This window comes from Syngnathus scovelli, chromosome 2 (assembly GCF_024217435.2).
Source record: "Syngnathus scovelli strain Florida chromosome 2, RoL_Ssco_1.2, whole genome shotgun sequence".
Taxonomy (NCBI): Eukaryota; Metazoa; Chordata; class Actinopteri; order Syngnathiformes; family Syngnathidae; genus Syngnathus; species Syngnathus scovelli.
This window is the reverse complement of record NC_090848.1, coordinates 3,973,268-3,991,971: the sequence shown is the minus strand read 5'-3', so window position 1 is coordinate 3,991,971 and position 18,704 is coordinate 3,973,268. Positions and strand designations below refer to the sequence as shown.

At 43.9% G+C, this 18,704-nt stretch overlaps 2 protein-coding genes across 8 annotated transcripts; both read right to left on the bottom strand.

Annotated features, from left to right (window-relative positions):
* Positions 1 to 391: 391 nt before the first annotated feature.
* Positions 392 to 13,976, bottom strand: LOC125988254 (plakophilin-4). 7 transcript variants are annotated; one of them, XM_049753196.2, is made up of 23 exons: positions 13,792 to 13,969; positions 13,580 to 13,715; positions 12,697 to 12,888; positions 10,442 to 10,554; positions 10,123 to 10,157; positions 9,820 to 9,930; positions 8,563 to 8,717; positions 7,680 to 8,118; positions 6,885 to 7,058; positions 6,384 to 6,585; positions 6,057 to 6,189; positions 5,032 to 5,245; positions 3,953 to 4,136; positions 3,070 to 3,187; positions 2,799 to 2,993; positions 2,546 to 2,722; positions 2,274 to 2,424; positions 2,004 to 2,196; positions 1,834 to 1,918; positions 1,651 to 1,768; positions 1,449 to 1,580; positions 1,282 to 1,355; positions 392 to 1,202 (listed from the first exon to the last, which is right to left on the bottom strand). In XM_049753196.2, the coding sequence occupies exons 3-23, from the start codon at positions 12,832 to 12,834 to the stop codon at positions 951 to 953; spliced, it is 3,393 nt and encodes a 1,130-aa protein (XP_049609153.1). In that variant the 5' UTR covers positions 12,835 to 12,888; positions 13,580 to 13,715; positions 13,792 to 13,969; the 3' UTR covers positions 392 to 950. The 7 variants fall into 7 exon arrangements, with proteins under 7 accessions (XP_049609153.1, XP_049609158.1, XP_049609156.1 ...); XM_049753201.2 differs by having other exon boundaries at positions 392 to 1,133; positions 13,580 to 13,976; XM_049753199.2 differs by having other exon boundaries at positions 6,891 to 7,058; positions 13,580 to 13,973.
* Positions 13,977 to 15,310: 1,334 nt separating this feature from the next.
* Positions 15,311 to 18,585, bottom strand: c2h7orf57 (chromosome 2 C7orf57 homolog). The gene is made up of 8 exons (XM_049753336.1): positions 18,429 to 18,585; positions 17,712 to 17,767; positions 17,468 to 17,641; positions 17,310 to 17,397; positions 16,951 to 17,080; positions 16,585 to 16,649; positions 16,399 to 16,499; positions 15,311 to 15,861 (listed from the first exon to the last, which is right to left on the bottom strand). The coding sequence occupies exons 2-8, from the start codon at positions 17,752 to 17,754 to the stop codon at positions 15,803 to 15,805; spliced, it is 660 nt and encodes a 219-aa protein (XP_049609293.1). The 5' UTR covers positions 17,755 to 17,767; positions 18,429 to 18,585; the 3' UTR covers positions 15,311 to 15,802.
* Positions 18,586 to 18,704: the final 119 nt, after the last annotated feature.

Below are 18,704 nucleotides of genomic sequence, written 5' to 3'. Positions count from 1 at the left end.
GTTCAAACCCACAGCCGAGTCATACCAGTGACTATAACAATGGTACCCATTTCTTCCCTGCTTGGCACTCAGTGTAAGGGGTTGAAATGGGGCCCCCCCCCTGCTGCTCACGATCATTGGGACTTTTGGCACTCAGTGTAAGGCAGGGGTGTCCAAGTCCAGTCCTCGAGGTTCATCCTCACGTTCTGCAGTTGAATCAGGTGTGTTTAACGAGGGAAACTTGGAAAACATGGAGGAATGAGGCCCTCGAGGACTGGACTTGGACACCCCTGGGTTACAGGTTTGTCATAACTTCCTTAATTCTCAACATATTGGGGAAAAACTTGGATTGATTCTCATCAAGAACATGTTTTTTGCTGTAGTACTGTCAGTACTCAAGCAAGTAAATCCATCATTTCCAAGTGTTTATTTCATATTTTTTTGTCACATGATTTTCATTACTCATATACAGTATTTCCATTTGTAACATTGCACATAATCTTCATCGGCGGTTTTGAACAGAACAGACAGCTTTTTTAGCTTGGCCAGGTCACAGGTAAATGAGAAACAATTGATAAATAATATAAAACTCTTTCTCACGTGGTCACATATAAAGTTCTACAGATTGAATACAACAATTCAACATGACAGTCCCAACGTTGTATTTGTACAAATAGACATTTCTCCACATACTTTAAGATACACTACTGCACTTTTTGCCAACAGACATGAAAGCGACGAGTTCTCGCCTCATCGACGGGCAGCTGATCCAAGTCAGACGTTTTCCGAGCACCTTTCATTGAGCCTCGAGAAGATTTTTGGACTTCTCACGCTAACCGGCATGAGACAGATTCAAACTGCTGCCATTTTGTTTCACATTTTAGGACTAAGGACTACTAAGAACACGTGGTTGAACATTTGCTGACATTTCCGAGCCGGACCTTCTCAGCAGTCCGTCGACGGGCAATAGTCTACACCCAGGAGTCGGGCGACCCGGTGAACTTGTTGGCCCTGTTTGAAGGCCTCCGTGTGGTGGAGTAGAAGTCCACATAGTTGGTGTTGCTTTTGAAGCGGAGCGGCTGGCCGGCGTAGCCGTCGGGGGAGGACGGCGTCAGCTGGACCGGCTCGTCCTCATACTGCTCCACTCCGTAATCCTGCGGGGACGACAGGTATAGCCGGTTGTAGTTCTTCCTGTCCGGTTCATCGTAGAAAGGCTCCGGGTGCTGGGGGAGCAAGCGTTCGGGCCATTTGATTTATGAATAGCAGGTCCATTCGTCTTTTTCATTTCCTCTCTTTTCTTACCTGGGCCCTTCTTAGCTCATCTCCAGACTGGGAGCTGTATGTGCCAATGAAATAGGTGTTTTTCTTCTCAGACCCTGAAAAATGTACAAATTAAAAATTTGAGGTGATGAATTAAAAAAAAAAAAAAAAAAGATTCCAGGGTTAAATTCCCGCCATGATACACGCACCTGGGTAGTGATGCCTGCGTAAAGTGTTCTCTCCGTAGTACGAGTCCACTTGCATAGATGACGTCTCTCTCGGGTAGTTGGAGCTGTGCCTCCTGATGCCCAGCATCGCCGGCGAGGATGTGGCGCTACCACCTGGGTAGAAGTGGAATTACAGTCAACCATGCTATTATCTCTCAACTGCGGCCATTCTCTCTTCTCGCACCGGATTGGATGACGGGGGACATGTGCATGGGGCTGGTGGGGAGCGTCGGCTGCGAGCGGTAGCGGTCTCGCTCCAAAGTGGAAACCGGTGTGATAAAGTGAGTGTAGTTCCAGCCGTCCTGCAAACACGTTTTCCGTTTCAACAAATGCAGGTCCAATATTTTTGCAGCTTGGAGTTCCTGACCTGTTTGTAGAGACTCCTCAGCTCTCGGTACTGCCACAGCGTGTTCAACACTTGAGCAGCTGCCTTCATGACCTTCATTGAGTACCTGCCCCGTGATAACACACACACAACATTTTTTTTTAAAGTATATTTTGGGACTTTGCGAGAAGATCCCGTGCCGTATCGCGTACCCTTTGCCTCGTCCTTTGCTGATGTCCACCAGCTTCTCGATGCCTCCGCTGTCAGCCAGAGCTTTGGCGTTCTCCATGTTGTGGCTGGTGACCTCGTGCAGGGTGCAGCAGACGGACGCCACCGTGTCATCCGACAACACCGAGGGATTTCCGCCGGGAAGCCGGTTGATCAGATCTCGCATGGCGTACTTTCCTGACATTGGGACGACGCGAGCAAGACCGTGGTGAGTTCTCGGCCGGTGTAAGAATGAAGAATAATAATTGTGTTACCCGTGAGCTCCTTGTTGCGTGCGTCCAGGGCCATGTTGCGGAGGGCGGTGGCGACGGAGCAGACCACTCGGTCGTTGTCCATCCTCAGGAGCTCCACTAGGATTGGCAAACCTTTCTCCTTGCGCACGGCCGCTCGGATGTAGGCCGAGAACTGGACATACGCGACCGGACCAAGCAGATGACTTGCCATTTCTTGTTCCACTTTACAACTCTAACTCTAGAATTTGAACGAAGTCAAGATGATCAATTTGCATCTAATAGTAAGATGAGACCTTCCAGTTTCCCGCGGAGAGATTTTGCAGCGAGCCGGCGGCCCCCTCCAGCGTGGCGGCGTTTGAGCTCTCGGCCAGCAAGTTGAGGTACGCTTTGACCACCGATGGATGCCACAGCAGCTCGGCGCCCCTTAGAGACGGAGAAAAGCCCGGAATGGGCCCCGTGCCGTCCCACTGCTCAAAACACATGCACAAGAAGATAATGGCTTAGGACAACCTCTTTTTTTCAAACTCAGCCATTTTGATAGTTTACTTTTTCATCCGGCCAGTCTGTCCTCTTCCTACCACGCCTCCTCTTCCCCCAGCAGATGTAGTCTAACTCCTTGGCCGTGGTGGAGAACCCCAAGAGGGTGTCCAGCTCCTGGTTGCCGAGGAGACGAGAGGATGGCATCTCCACCTCCAGCCGGTAGGAGAGGTTCCTTAGTGTGCACACGCTGTTCTCCACAATCTGAGGAGCGTTATTATTAGAACAAGAACTGTTAGAACCAGTTCCAGCATAGTGTGTGTGTGTGTGTTTGAGTCACCTTGCTGTCAAAGTCAGAGGTATTGACACAGGCTTTCAGGATGTGAAGCAGAGAGTCTATCAAACCCTCACAGCAGCGCAGCTGACCCCTCGCCTCCTCCCCTGCCGAGCTCAAGTTCCTGACGTGCACACAATTTGAAAAGATGTCAGAGGCGCTGACAGCTGTCATGAAAGTGAAGCTTCAAATTTGCTTCATGAACCAGTTGCATTTTTTGACTCATTTAGGTGGCGCTGAAAGTACAGACTTGCCATTTCTTAAACAGCACCATCTAGTGGAGTCAAGAAATACAACAACTGGTTCATGAAGCACATTTAAAGCCTCATTTTCCCATCACTAATGACAGCCTGTTACAGCAGCTCCACTAACTTTATCCTTAAGTTGTAGTTTTTAACATATGTAGTGTCATTTAAATAATAATAATAATAATAATAATAATAATTATTATGTAGCACAGTGTTTGAACACATTTTTTATTTAATTATGACTGTATTTATTTATTTATTTATTTGCCTTTTATAGCTCCATCATCTGAACCTCCAGGGCTATTTTTTTTTCTTTTTAATCACGCTGAGAGATGCAATGAGCAACTCTCTCCGCATGGGGGCTTCCAAACTGCCTGGATACAATAAAAGAAGAGGAGTGTGTCCTCCAATGGAAACGTTCAGCCATGGCAAACATCAAGTTGAAAGAGTAGTGCTGCAGTGCACGGCTCCCTCCGTGCATCAGCATCGAGACACCACTTAGCTTACGTCTTAGATTTATGTGCTTGCAACATTTAATCCTCAGGCAGTGCAGGAGGATCTTACAACCCTTTCACCTTGTTCTTGGACTGCAATGAAGCCTTGCATTTGGACCAGTAGACGGGTGTGTGTGTGTGTCTCACCTCAGACAGCCGGTGGTGTTTCGCAGCAGTAGGGAGGATTGGAACTTGATCTTGTGTTGATCACGATGTGACAGGCTACTCCAGCCTGAGTGGGGGATGACCACCGTGTTGGTCAATGTGGTCAGAGCGTCGCGAATGATGGTCATCTTCACCGCGTCGCAGGACGACAGGTTCCACAAGACCCCTGGAAAGGACAAATCGGTTTTCTTCATCGAGCGCCAACAACACAAAGTCACGTCAAGGCACTTTGCACATCCACCACGTTGCAAAAATTGGACAAACTTTTCCGTGGCTGGCAATGATGTTTTCCAACCAAGAACGTACAGAAAGGCATACGCTGGGATTAGAAATTGCAGTTTGGCTCTGATCAAGTTGTGGTCATAGGTGACTTTTTACACGATCTAAAAACATGCTGATGAATTTTTTTTTCTGCGTTTTTAAATAGCACCGAGAATCAACTTGGACAGCCAGAGCCATCTGGTGTCTCCTGGTATGAAAAAGTATGTCGCTGTCACTTGCATCCTTTTGTTAAGAGCATATCATCTTGCATCGATCCCGATTATGCACTCAGTCAAAACACAGCAGGCCACCCAAAAAGCAGCCAAAATGATCCACTGCCAGCCCGGACATTGGACTTCTACTGACTCATTCAGAGTTGTCTTCTCAAAATGTGAATTTTTTTTAACAAGGTATTTACGGAAAATCAAATTATTGTGATTATTAGAATCTGGATTGAGAAATGGGATTGCCATCTGGATTAATAACCTCCCAAGAGCTACATTTTTCACTGAGTAGAAATAGCGTGAACGTTGGTGTGTAAATTCACACTTCAGAAGATCCGTCGGGTAATATTTGAACAGCACAGACAGCCAAAGAATCCCAAAATACAATTTTACGAGACTTCCTCCATGTGAGTATAACCAAGTTAAATTGAGCCAAAGGTTCAAGGTACAACTTTTGCAAATAGATGCTGCCTCAAAGGTCAGTCGGTATCTACTAGCTGATTAGCATCATTGACTGAGGAAAGTTCCTACATCTAAAAAGTCACTTTTCGAGTTGTCGTGAAAGTAATGACGTACCGGTCACCAGCTCCCGAACTTCATTGTCTGTTGTTTTCCTGAGGAGGCGCAAGAGTGCAGGCACGCCCCCGCAGTTCCTCAGTGCCACCTTGTTGTTGTCTGTGGCTTTCCCGTACACCAGGTTCCTCAAAGCCCCACAGGCGCTCTTTTGCACTTCAGCTGCCTTGTTGTCGAGCAGATCCACCAAGTGCTGGATGCCGCCGAGGTGACACACCTGCGCAGAGACCAAGGAGTGGTCAAGATGGCAGGCATCAGAATTCTTAAAATGCATTTCTCAGAGTGAAGATGGAATTGTCGCACTTTGTCATGACGGCGCCAAATGTTAGGACAAGTTTGAAAGCAGTCAGCTCATTTAACACGTGGAACTTTTTTTTTTATTTTTAATTATATTTTTATTATATTAATTCAATTAAAATTTCATTTCCTTTTTAGTATTTTTTATTATATTTGTATTATATTTTAATTCTATTTCATTTTATATTTTTTATTTTATTTTATTTTTGTTATTTTGTTTTTATTATTTTATTATATTTTTATTATATTTAATTCAATTTCATTTCCTTTTTATTATTTTCTTATGTTTTCTTATGTTTTTTCTATTTTTTTATTTATTTAATTTATAGCTTTATCAAAATGTTGGTGGCTGACCAATAAAGATGCAATATTCAGTGGTTGTGTGTTCAATGGCGTCTGAAAATACGTTGGCGCGACAAAACGGCAAACCAAAGTAAGCGCAATGTCCTTGCGTCGCACGAAACTATTGTGCCGCAGTCATTTATTGCGCGGGAATGAGATTAAAGAGAAGACTATCAGAGCTTAGAAGTGTTTTCTACTTTTCGGTTGGAGCAGATGGCGCTTTGGCTCAGTTGGGATGCCAGCGTGTACTTTTAGAAAGACAGACGAGCACGTCGCCATGCACGTGACATTCCATCCGCACATTTTAAAGACGAATCTAACTTTTTCCCGTGAGCTTCTTACGGTGGAACAAAGAAAAAATGCAATGAGACGTGGCCCTCGCCACTCACCTCAACTTTGACCCTGTTGTCTCCAAAGCACAGGTGCTGCAGATAAGCGGCCGCATTGGCCTGCACGGACGGGAAATGATGCTGCAGCATGTGGATGACCTCCGGCAGCTCGGGGTCACGCCACGCAAACTCCCTTGGCGGGCCAAAAGAGCAAAAGGGGTTAATGGAGTTCCGCTTTATCTCCGTTGTGCACCCGTTAAATGAAGTCTTCATTAATCCGGCACGACCGTGACTAATGAGTTTAATTTATTCCGTGATCGTACTCGGAACAAATGGAATTTATCATCCTTGGTTATGTCACCAGTACTACGCAACATTTTTGTGCACCTGGGGTCTTTGTGGATGCTCTCAATGGATGGCGTGCGGGTGACCATCCGCTCCACCAGCTCCGAGTGCTGATGCGAGTAGACGGGCTCGCCGGGGACCCCAAAGGAGTCGAGGTACACAGCCGCATTGTTTAGTCCGTAGCTGCTTCTTTGGTATGGCAGAGTGCTGCAATGGCTTGTGGTCCGCCGCAAGGTCCCGACACCTGAGGAGGGGCAAAAAAAAATAAAAAATCCAGGCTTAAAACAAAGCATGTCTAATTAAATTCTGTTTTTTGGGACAGTGACTTATTCTTATAACGCTTTACAGGAGCAAAAAAAAATTTCATCTATTATAGCTCCTCCCACAAAGGATATGAAGATGCCTAAAAAATGATGATAAAAAAAAGATGAAAATTTGAACAAATCAGTTCAATCAGATGATGCCACAAAAATGATCAAAAATGATGATTTAAAAAAAAAAAAAAAAGATAAAGCAGCATTTTAATGTTTGGGATCGCAGTACCTGCACCTGTCCCGTAGAGGGAGCCCTGCAGTTCTTGGGAGGGGCTGTGAAACAAGGGGCTGTGGAAGGTGCGCTCATCAAAAACTGCTGTCATGTGGGAATCTGGAGACAACGCTGCCCTCAACTCCGGGTCAATCTGGCCTGACTGACCAGCGGCGTAGGAGCTGTGGAGGCCTGCGGATTATTTTTTTTTTTAAATACATAAAAAAGGAATTTCATGAGACACATAAATGATTTCAATCTGACACAAAAAATGAAAGCAAATGCCGTGTGTGCACCTGCCTATTGCTCATCTTCTATCTGTAATCTGGGATTATGCTGCATGTCACAGATAACCGTGAATACGGACTTGAGCGATGTGTTGGGCTACTTAGTAGAAAAGCACTCAGCTGGAGGATGGGAAGGAATTTCATTGTAGTTCACTCGTGTGCATCTTTCTACTCTCCTAGCATGCTCGATGGAGCACATCAAATGCGTACAAAGCGATCTTGGGCGCGTTCGCTCGTAACCGAGAACCGAGTGTGAAAAGGAAGAAAGAACGGCGCCGTTGGAAATCAAGTTTAAAGCAGATGCTGACGGCAGTCTAAAGCCTCTGGCTGCGGCCAGATGATAATCATCTGATGGCTTTGTGGTAGCGACCTGGCTATGTGGGTCAGTGGGAGAGGCTTAGTCATGTGACCAAAGAGTAAATGGGTGTCGTTGTGCAATAACTCCGGCACGACCCGATTGTATTTAAATTCAAAACCATCCAGGTGCGGTGAAATAGTTTATAGATGTTTTTCAAAGGTGACTGACCTATGAGGCTGTCAGGGCGGGGAAGGGCGCTCCTCTGGTACAGGCCATACGGGTCAGCGCCGTAGGCTAAGGACTGACTCTGTCTGGGCAGCGTGGAGCCGTAATGCTGCGGTACGGCCGTCATCCCGGAGCGCAGGGGTGACCCCAGCAAAACCCGCCCCTCGATGAGGGACAGCGTGGAACCCAGACGGCCGGCAGCGCCGCCCGCTCCCCTGCCGTCGCCTGGGGAGGAGGGCGACGGGCAGGAGGGTGGCACGCTAGTGCCGGGGAAGACCGTCGCCAGCGGTTTGGGTTCGGAGAGGATGGGTGAGTCATAGGTGCTGCCTTGAGATGTTCGCAATGATATGCGAGAGGGTGAAACGGTGCCGGCCGTGGCGCAGCCGGGAGACTGGCTCCTGGAAGGGAGGGACGACATCCTACGCAGCATCCGGCCAGATGGCTGAGAGGAGGAAGAGATCAAACAGGACGTTGACGCATTGGGTTCCATGCTAGTCATTTGTGCCCAACTCACTTTGCTCTTTTTTATTTTACCAAGGAGTAATTTTTTCTTGTTGGCGCTGGAACGAATTAATTACATCTCCATTCATTTCAATGGGACAATATGATTTGAGATTGAGGATTTGAGGAAGAGATAAAACAGGACGTTAACCCTTTGGGCTGATCATTTGTGCCCAAATCACTGCTTTTTTTTTTTTCAACCAAGGAGTACATTTTTCTTGTTGGCCCCGGAACGAATTAATTACATCTCCATTCATTTCAATGGGACAATATGATTTGAGATACAAGGTTGGTCATGAAATAAATAAAATTTCCATCTCAAAACACTGTATGTCTGTTTTTATGTCCAAATATATCAAGTAGGTAAGGGTCTTCCCCAACTTACCTGCCCGGACGCTTGACCCTCAGCTCTCGGACTTCTGGAGAGGGAAGCACGAGGCTCGGAACGCACCACGTTCTGGTTGCTGTAGTAACTGACGCTGCTGTCCTGATAGCCGCTGTCTGAATATGACGTCACGTGAGCCGAGTGGCCCCCCGAGCCTGCGACCACACCGAGAAACATAACACAAACCAGACGGAAGCAGTCAACAAGACGCTGGCGTTTTATCTCATTCGCTTTAAGACGACATGGGAATAGAAAAACATCGAGCCTTGATGCTTGTACATTGTTGACTTCATGGCTGGCCTAGTTTCTACTCAAGCAAAAGGAGGCGTAAGCGGGGGGGGGGTATTTTCAGACGAAGGAAGAAGGAGTAAAAGGAGAGCAAATGTGCTATCAAAGCTTTCCTTGGATCTTGCATGATTACTTCTCCACTTGCGAGGCTCCCATGTTGCGCAATGGGATGAAAGAATTGAAAAATCTGTTTGATCGCTTTTTGTCGCCTGTTCAAAGGCTCTCCTAAAATGTACACCCGGAGGTCTTCAAACACCAGACGTGACTCTTGCGGCTGTTTTGCCTGAGTCCTTAAAGAACTGTCGCTGTTCTCCCGCCAGATTCGGCTCATCTCTTTGCATCCTGATTTTATTGTTCAGCCTCAGATACTTAATAATAATGGACCGTCTCCTCTACAAGTCAAGTTTACTGACCTTTAGGCCAGCTCTACTTAATTTTTATGGCAAATGTCGTTGAATCAAGGTGAAACGTTGCTTTTTTTTATTTTTATTTTTTTATCCAAACTTTGAAAATGTAGAAAATATTTGACGGCGCTTTTCAGGCAACTGTGAGTATTGCTGACATCAAGGAAAATTAATAAAATTAATGATTAAAATTAAATTAAGGAAAATAAATAAATAAATACATAAATACTTTTTGAAGCATCTTGCCCACTTGGGAAGGAAAGGAAAGTTCTTAGGCAAAAAAAAAATCTAAGAGGGCCTAGTTTGTTGCCTCCATGCACATGAATTTATGCATTTCCCAAATTTTGTAAATCCTTCTGAATTTTTATTTTAGCACTCAATCAAAGTGGCAACATAGCGGATATTCCATGATGGTCGTGCACCTACAATGCAGCCCGATCTGTTGAGGCTATTTTCCCGTGTTTGGTGGTGGTGGTGGTGGTGACATAACACACCGACGGGATCGTGTTGCATTTACGGTTCTTATTTCAGGGCTAGTGTCAGTGTGTGTGCACAAACGACAGACCCTCACTGTCATGCAGGGATGCACGGTCCGCTTCGGGCGGGTAGAGTCCGTCCTCCGCCTCCATTCCACGACCTTGACATGCAGATGCCGCTATGCCCTGCGCGTCGCCCCCTGCAAAAGCAGGACAGAATTGCATCTCAAACTGTAAATGTGACAGAATTTGAAAAGTGTATTTATTTATTTATATTTATTTATTTTAATAATATATCAACACAAATATTTTAAAATACAGAGCATAGGGGATTATATATTTTAGGAGAAATCCTATGATAAATCTGTGACACAGAAAAAAAAAACTCATACCCGGAGATCTCCAGGCAAACGATTTCTCCGACGAGCTTGAGCAAGAAGACAGAAAACCGTTTCAAATTGTTAATCGGTTAACCAAACAAATATAATTGTTTGCTTCGAGATATGAAAACCTCCAAGGTCAAAAGCACGAGGTGGAGGTCAACCATGGTCGATAAAGTTACACTAAAACCCAGAGTTGAAAGTCACAAGAATGAGACTGATTTGAAATTTCAACAAATTTTAGGTCGACCAGCATCCCCGAGCAGTCTTGGAGGTTCCACTGAACTCGATGCACTTTGTAAAAAAAAAAAAAAAAAAAAAGTGTGCTGACCTGCTGCTGTCTGCCACTGGCGACTCGGCTCCCAGCATGCACCTCTCCAGCTGGCTGGCTACAATCTGACGCTCTTCCTCCAACTCCCTTGTCAGACGCTCAAACTGCAGCTCCTGTGGAAACCCATTCCGTGCCATACTCACTCGCAAACAATTCAAATCTGGAAGTTCACGTGATAATAATGTAAGCGCCCGATGTTCATGCATTCAAAAGTCCAAAACGAGACTTAAATCCCATCTCAGGATAAAAGCACTGTTGTATTTGGGTCAGCTGCTCATGCGATAAATGCAACCTTGACAGTGTCGGATGGCGTGCGGCAGTCGGAGCCCTCGTCCCTATAGGTTGCATGGAGATGCTCACGGCTTAGCATTTTTTATTTCTTTTTAAATCAAAATGGACTTATTTGCTAATAAAAATCAACTGATATGTTCGATCACAACTCTAATGGAAATAAAATTTGGGAGATTGTCTGTTATATACAAAGAACACTATAGGGACAAAAGTAATGAGACACCTATTTATTATTTATTTAACAGTGGGCTAGACTAACCTGGTTGGTTATTATAATGAAGTACTTTTTGCTAATCAGGTCCCAATGTATAGCAAAGCTTTGGGAAGATATTGTTTTGGTAGCATAAAAGTCATCGTGACGTATAATGTAATTATGTAATTATTATAAAAAATTAATAAGTAATTATTATTAAAAAAAGTAAGTTTTTTTTTTTAATTGATAAGGGGAAGAATTTTTTGTGTGCATTTTTCATTTTTTGTGCTCTGGTATCAAAACCATTATTGAATATAATAGACAGCAAAATGCATTGTGCTTTTGTGATTAACTTTAGAAGTCAAATACTTTCACTGCCTTGATCTTTTTTCTTAAATGTTTGCTCACCACATTGAATTTTCCCTTGTCTAGAATATTCTGTTCTTCATAAAAGAAGAAGAGACTTTACTCTCGAGGCCACGCTTGCTTTTCAAGCCTACGAGCTCGGCCATGATTTGTACGGTTTGCCTCCTCGTGTTCATCATAAAAATCCAGCACAAGAAGAAAAGCAGCTGCGGCGCCCACCTTCATCGTGATGGATGGAGAAATATGCAACACATCCGGCTTTTTGCATCCGTTCTGTCCACCCACAACATGACCCACTCAAGCTCTTTTGATTTCCAAACGCCCACCTTTTAATGGGATGCCTCTGAATATTGTCAAAAGGCATTTTGAGAGTTGCTTTGAGTCAGTAAGTGGAAATGCCAGGTCCACGGTTGGGGAACTGAAGTCACATGACTCAACATTCTTATATCACGGACAATGCTTACTGCTCAATTTTAATCCTCCCTTCTGTTCTCAAGGCTTGAAAGAAGCCGTTTTGCATTAAAAAAATTAAATTTAGCACCACATCAAAACACATTGAATAGCAAAACTGCTAATTAACTGCTGACACAATAGTTGGATGGCTAGCTAGCAACAAGCTTCTGCTAGCTAGTAGCTACTAGTGCACGTCAGCTCCTAATGCTGGCAAATAAGCGAGATTTCGGACAAATATCGTTCTCATGAAGAGCTGATGAGTAAAGACAAAAAATCCATGCTAATTGTCAAACTAAGTAACCTCGATGAACTCAACAGTCTGATGAGGTCTGGTGACCTTGAGTCAGCAGCAAGCTGTCATTTGCTGTGCCACGTCCGACTGACCCGATCATCCGGCTTAGTTCAAGCAAGGTCAAGGGTCTGTACGCTGACGCGACCCCTTCGGAGCATTTGCTGAGCGTGCACTATTTTTTGGAGCACCATGCATCTTTACACCGTGACCATGCATTGATCTTTCCAGATCTGGCCTACTCCACTTGCTGATGCTAACACTGCGGTTCATTTTTTTTTCCCCACAACAAAGATTACTGGCTTTAGTTTATCCAAGCAGAGTGCAATATCGACTTGTGAGAGAATGATGGCGACATCACGGTATTCACTCAACTCCCTGACCGGCCCGACTGCCTCCTACCTCAAAAGACTGCTTTGTGCTTTTCTAACTTCCTGATTTCTTTTGCTGTGATTGGTCAAGACTCAACTTTGATAGACTGCACAAGTTGCCATATTGCCCAATCAGCTTGAAATATTATTACATTTGTGTATAGGCAGTGCGAATTTGAATGGACTCCCCGGAGAGGTGCAACTCCTTCAGTGCGATGAAAACAATCAGGCTGGCGGGAAGGTTGTGTGGATGTGTGTACACAAGCACAGCAGACGTGTGGTGCCATCCCACCTGTTCTTTAACAGAAGCCAGCAGGTTGGTGGTGGTGGTGGTCTTGGAAGCGCCGCCGGTCTCCGTCGGTATGCCGCGGCCACTCGATCCCTCTCTCAGTGCCATTGGCCCCTCTCCTTGCGAGTCCACTTCTTCCATCTCTGATACCTGGCGGCTTCAGAGTCCAGAGGTGGGCTGCTGCTGAGGCGGCGTCTATGAGACCGCAAAAACAAAACGTGTGGATTGTCACGTATTTGTATTTACACAAGGTAGAGACCATTTTGTGGTTTAGCGACTGTCATAATCCCGCTGGGGTTCATTTGGATTGCTTCGGGAAAAAAATGTGGTGACTGACGGAAGAACCTTAAATTCCGAATCCGTGCAGGTTTAGACTATCAATAACACATGTGAGCATATACAGCTCTGGGGGGGAGGGGGGCGGGGGTGTTAGAATTAAAAAAATCACTGCAGAATTATCAGCTAATGCAAAGCTCCATTGAGCTGCAAAAAATAAAATAAAATGTTTGTCTTTTTTCTTTTATGTCTATTTGTGACACGTAACGAAGTCCCCTTACAATTCGTAAATGTGCAATCTAACCGTGGTCTCTTTTTTTTTTTTTTTCCCGGAGCTATGCATGTCAATAGAATTAAAAACATGACATCTCCACAGTAAGCAATGACTACATGTGCAGTAGTGCATGCACACTGCACAGAGGGCATTTTGTTTCGCAAACCGTCCTCCGGCGAAGCAAGGACGAGGTCGTCAACCGACTCGCCGGACCCAACGCGAGCAAAGCAGGCAGCTCCCCGCATACCTCCTCCCTTCCCCGGTCAACCCCCTTTTCTTTTGCACGCGCACACGCCGAACGGTCTGCCAGGCAAAGCGGCTGTCGGTGCGACTCACCGGCCAGATGTTGCTGTTGGAAGCAGGCCACACCTGGCACGCTCCGTCCACTTAGGCATCCATCCTACTTTTCATCCTCCACATCCGTGACAGCGGCTACATTTCCAAAACGATCGTAGAAATCCGCACCTTGCACCTTATGTTAGATGTTAAACGTTTCAACCAGAGCGTGCACGGCTCGGAATCATGAATAATGATATATGCACTTCAACCTCTGGTGGCGTCCGCGCGGAAATCTGCCGCCCGCCCACCAACCGCCCAGCCAGTGTTACCGATCAACGGCGTGACGTCACCATGCGGCGATGGATTGTTCTCTGATCCGATCGGTCGATCGAGCGCTGATTAGCGCCTGCGGAAGACACGTGCTCACGCAGTTAAGTTCATCAAATAATAATAATAATAATAATAATAATAATAATAATAATAATAATAATAATAATGTATTATTATTATTACTTTCTAGCCATTATTCCAAAAAAGTAGAATATGTTTAAGACAAATATAACAAAATTGTTAAACTTGCGTGGTGGGTTGTTTTTCTTCAACTGGAACTGGGTCCCTAGTCAAGGTAGATGGAATTATAAACACCCTTAGGCTTCTGCTTAAAAAAAAAAAAAAAAAAAACACATGTCAGGGAAAGCCTACTAAAACTGCTTAAAATTGTTGCAGGTGTGTGCTGACTACAATGTAAAAATGTATTATTTGATATATCTGCACATTGGTTTCCCTCTTCCCCAATTTGGGGGAGAAAAAAAAAAAACAATTTATTGTGTTTTTTAACCCTAACCCTAACCCTAACCCAACTTCAAACTGGATGAGTCAAATAATTGGGTTGTTTTTAACCCAGAATTTTTAAGCTGTAGTCATAAACCTTCTAAAAGCTGCTGAAGTTGTGATTTGGTACTACTATAAACAAACAAATTGAATTAAGCATGTTTTGCGATTAACAATGTGAACGCTTGAAAAGTTTTTATATTCCCACTGAGACCACAAATAACGGCCGAGAGAAATAAAAAAAAAAAAAACAAGCACAGTAACATGCACATGCCCATTTATTGAAATAAAATGTGTGAGGAATTACATCTAGTTGAGTGTTTTTTAAGCAACGCCTCCTTCCCTTTCCTTTGGCCAGTGTTGGCTGATCAAAGCCCACTGATGGATAAACTTACAAGTTACCCACTTTGGTTAGCGCCAACTTGTTAGGAGTTCATCTGGCGATACACATGAACAGCAACATGTCATACAGATGCAGCTATTAATAATATTACACTTCCAATAAATGGTATTTGTGTTTAAGACTGCCTTCAAAAAGTACCCCGACCCCCTTTTTGTCTTGGTAGGATCTTAATTTTTGCATCACTGTCAGGTTTGTACATTGATGATAGTGAAATGAAGCTTCAAATTTGCTTCATGAACCAGTTGCATTTTTTGACTCATTTAGGTGGTGCTGAAAGTACAGACTTCTTTAAACCAACAGCACCATCTAGTGGAGTCAAGAAATACAACAACTGGTTCATGAAGCACATTTGAACCCTCATTTTTCCATCACTAAAAGTGAGAAAACCAAGAATGTTTTGGGGCCGGCTAAGTATTTGTACAGTTGGCTTCTTTCCAGTTTAGAGTGGTGCGATGTTAGGTTAGTCATGAGATAGAGATTGTTGGTTTGACAAATATTAGGAAGCAAGTAACAGAATGTCGCCATGGAGAATTTGGCACAGGCACATGAAAAACTGCAATTTGAGTTATTTTTATTCCGCTTACAGACAGAACATGAGAGAGATACCCGGTGAATATAGCATTAAACTAATATTTTGCAGAACTGTAATCTAAACATCACTTTGTAGCAGTGGCTTTGCGATCAGCTCGCATTGGAAGCTCAAATAGACATATTTTGACTTCACTTTTATCGCAAATAAATTAGCACAACACATCAAGAACCAACTTGCTCAATCCTCATACAGTTAGGCCGGCAAACTGAGCAGGTCAAAAGCACAGAAACATTTGACGAGATTAGTTTTGGACACGGCTCCCGAGTTACTTTCCAAGTTGAGGAATTGCAATACAAAAACAAAACATCATCATCACATCTACTCAATTAAATGCTTTATACAAACGAAAGCAAACCAAAGGAAGGGCTCATCCCAATGCATAAACTTGAGCACAAACAGTCAGTGGATGAAGAAGAAGAAGAGCCAGTGAACGTGGGAACAGCTGCTCGACACACTAATCAAGGTCATCCACATCCTCCGTTGCAACGGTGCTAGTTTGCTCCGAGGTCACGCCTGCAGAACAACCGCACACAAACAAAACAAACAAACAAAAAACATCATTTGCAGGAAATCACAGTGGCTCACACCAACAAGCACACATCATTAACCTGATTTACGGACTAAGCTAGTATCTCCAAAATCCTGACTTTTCAGGAAACCCCCAAAATGGCGGGTTTATTCAACCACTAAGATCATATGATTAAAAAAAGAGCAAGCCATTTTCAACACTTTAGAATGGTCAATAATTTATAAAAGTAACACCCACACGTCCGAACTGACCAAGAGTAGAGATTTTTGGAAAAAATATAAAAGTCACCAAAATGTGACTTCAGATTTCTTCACTTCAAACCACTAAATTTTTTATGCTGAAAAGAAAAGCAACAGAGCAAACCAGCTCCAAATTCTCATTCAAATACGCCACCTATATTTATCCCACGTGCACATTAAGAGCCCACTATATGGCATTTTAGTAAAAGATGGAAATCTTAATAAATCACTATTTGGCATCTTAGTAAATCAGGCCCAATATGTCTCGGATGCATGTCATACTTGAGGCGTCGTCATCATTGGGAGACTTCTTTTTGTCCTCCACGTAGCCGTGACTCAGCAGCTTGGTCATGCTGACCGGGGGCATTTGCTTATCGTGAGACCTACGCAGAAAACAGACAAAGTCAAAACTTCCCGTGAAAGCTTCATCCCGTCACCTCCATCCGTCTTGTTGTGGGACGTACTCACGTTCTCTTGTACTTGTTGCTCACAGACAGCCCCTCCAGCTGAGCTGCGGTGCCATCAGGAGACATCTGCAGGACGGAAATGGTTAGCCGGCTTATAGCGCAAGCGTTTGGGTGAAACGCATGAGATGGATCACGGATGATGAAATGACAGACTACACATGAAAATTAATGGGAAGCCTGTGAGGATGATGATGATGAAGAAGCAAACCTGCATAACCCAAATAAATAAATAAATAAATAGATAAATAAATACATAAATAGAAAGTTAAATAAAAAATAAAAATAAATAAAAAATAAACAAATCAGTTTAAAAAAAAAAATAAAAAAGCAGGGACAAAAAAAATGGCGACTCTTTTGCTGTCTTCACCTTATCTTTATCATGAGTAACTATATGGGGGTCTCTTTCCCAGGATGAACTGTTATCAGTGCCAAACGGTGCAAGCAACGGCTGCTTGCCGCCCTTGGCCTGGCCGTTGGGAGATGTTGCTTTGCTGCTGCTGTGAATACAAAACCACCGTCACATAGCATGAGCCGCGCTTCGCGTTCGGCACCTCGGAAATGTCATCAACGTGCACAACGATTGCACGACGACAAGGTGTGAAAAGGCTTTTGTTCTCCATCTCAGTGTGATGTGACAATGCATCGTAGAAGATCATACAATTTTTATATAGACCCAAAAAAGAATGTGTATGATTAATATTCTTTAATATGAATAATTTCATTTACCTGTTGGAGTCATCACCTGAAAACCAGTTGTTGGGACTGTAGGCTGCCTTGGGCTTGTCATCCTCATCGTTGTCATGGCTCAACAGGCCTGCGGCACCCGAATGATCTCATTTGAAAACATCCCATCACACATAATATAGTCACTGAATTATGAAGACCTTTATGTCCGCCTTGCTTAGCAAGCTTGACATAGTCCGAGTCAGACTCGAGGATTCCAACACGCCGGCCGGTGACCCTCTCCACTGCTGTGCTTTCGTCAGCAGTCTGAGACAGACCGGGAATCTGAGACGTTGGTCCGGTCACACCAGTGGATGCCGCTCCAGGCTTGATGCCTGCAATAAATTGAAAATCTTGATTTGAACCAAACTGAATGTCAGAAAATGTAGTTATTTGTATTCTTACCTCCTGGCTTAGTCCTTCGATGGTTGGGTACAACAGCACTCATAGTGGAAATAAATCTGAGACCAAATTAGGCATTTAATAATTAGATAAATCTAAATACAATATTGCTACATAAATGATATAGATGTATAGTAAGAGTGAAACATAAGCCCTGGCCCAGCCCATATTACATCAAAGTCGGCCGGCGATGGAGTATTTTTTATTGTCGTTACATTACGCAATGGTAGCGCAACAGGCGCCCCCTGTCGGCGATTTATCAAGCTTCCCTGCCCAAGAATACGTTCATCATTGTAATCGATGAATAAATGAATGAAGGAAAGCAAAATATATGTCGTGAAAAAAATACGTTTTCCGGCGTTAGGGAAAATGCACTCATGTACTAACGTGTAATTACATAATATGGTGAAATCAGTTTCGGTTCATTTAATTTTGACTGGGTGAAATAATCGAACATTTCCACGAAAACTACAATCGAAAAAGAGTAGACAATACTAACGAAAACACAATTTAATCGCAATAGCTGTGACAATAGGTAAATACACTATTACAGAGGCGATATGTGTAACAATGCCTTGCTAATGCGTTTAGCCGCCTAGAAGCTAGCCCGTCAGCGCAAAAACGACGCAATCAGACATTACTTGCGAAAAAAATACATATACGTAATAAACGCTTTATAAACTTTAGTGTAATGCAGATGTACTGTTTGGAGACATTTACCGCTTGCTGCTTGTTCTTCAAAGAAAAGGGACGAGCAAATATCAGCAGAAGCTACTTCCTGTCACTTCAGCGACGCCCACAGTCAAAGATCGCCTATTGCGGTAACCCCAGTACTCTGCAAGTCTTCCCTCGACACACACACAAATCTTCTCTTTGTTCGACTTCCACGTTGTCGTGTTCTGCTTGGTGGCTCAATTTCCAGCGTTTTACTATCAATATATCCATTGTCAATTCTCTCTCACCGTGGCCGGTCTAGCCTTTGGTTTTCGTGTTAAC

Bases quoted from the DNA above. Each gene is read 5' to 3' on its own strand.
- LOC125988254 (XM_049753195.2), bottom strand. From the start codon at position 12,834: ATGGAAGAAGTGGACTCGCAAGGAGAGGGGCCAATGGCACTGAGAGAG. The intron at 8,119-8,562 runs GTAAGTTGGGGA...TCCTCCTCTCAG, and splicing joins AGGGTCAAGCGTCCGGGCAG to CCATCTGGCCGGATGCTGCG. The intron at 6,586-6,884 runs GTACTGCGATCC...GCCCCTCCTCAG, and splicing joins CCTCTACGGGACAGGTGCAG to GTGTCGGGACCTTGCGGCGG.
- c2h7orf57 (XM_049753336.1), bottom strand. From the start codon at position 17,754: ATGAGTGCTGTTGTACCCAACCATCGAAGGACTAAGCCAGGAG. The intron at 17,081-17,309 runs GTAAATGAAATT...TTGTATTCACAG, and splicing joins TCAGGTGATGACTCCAACAG to CAGCAGCAAAGCAACATCTC. The intron at 16,650-16,950 runs GTGAAGACAGCA...TCCGTCCTGCAG, and splicing joins TTACTCATGATAAAGATAAG to ATGTCTCCTGATGGCACCGC.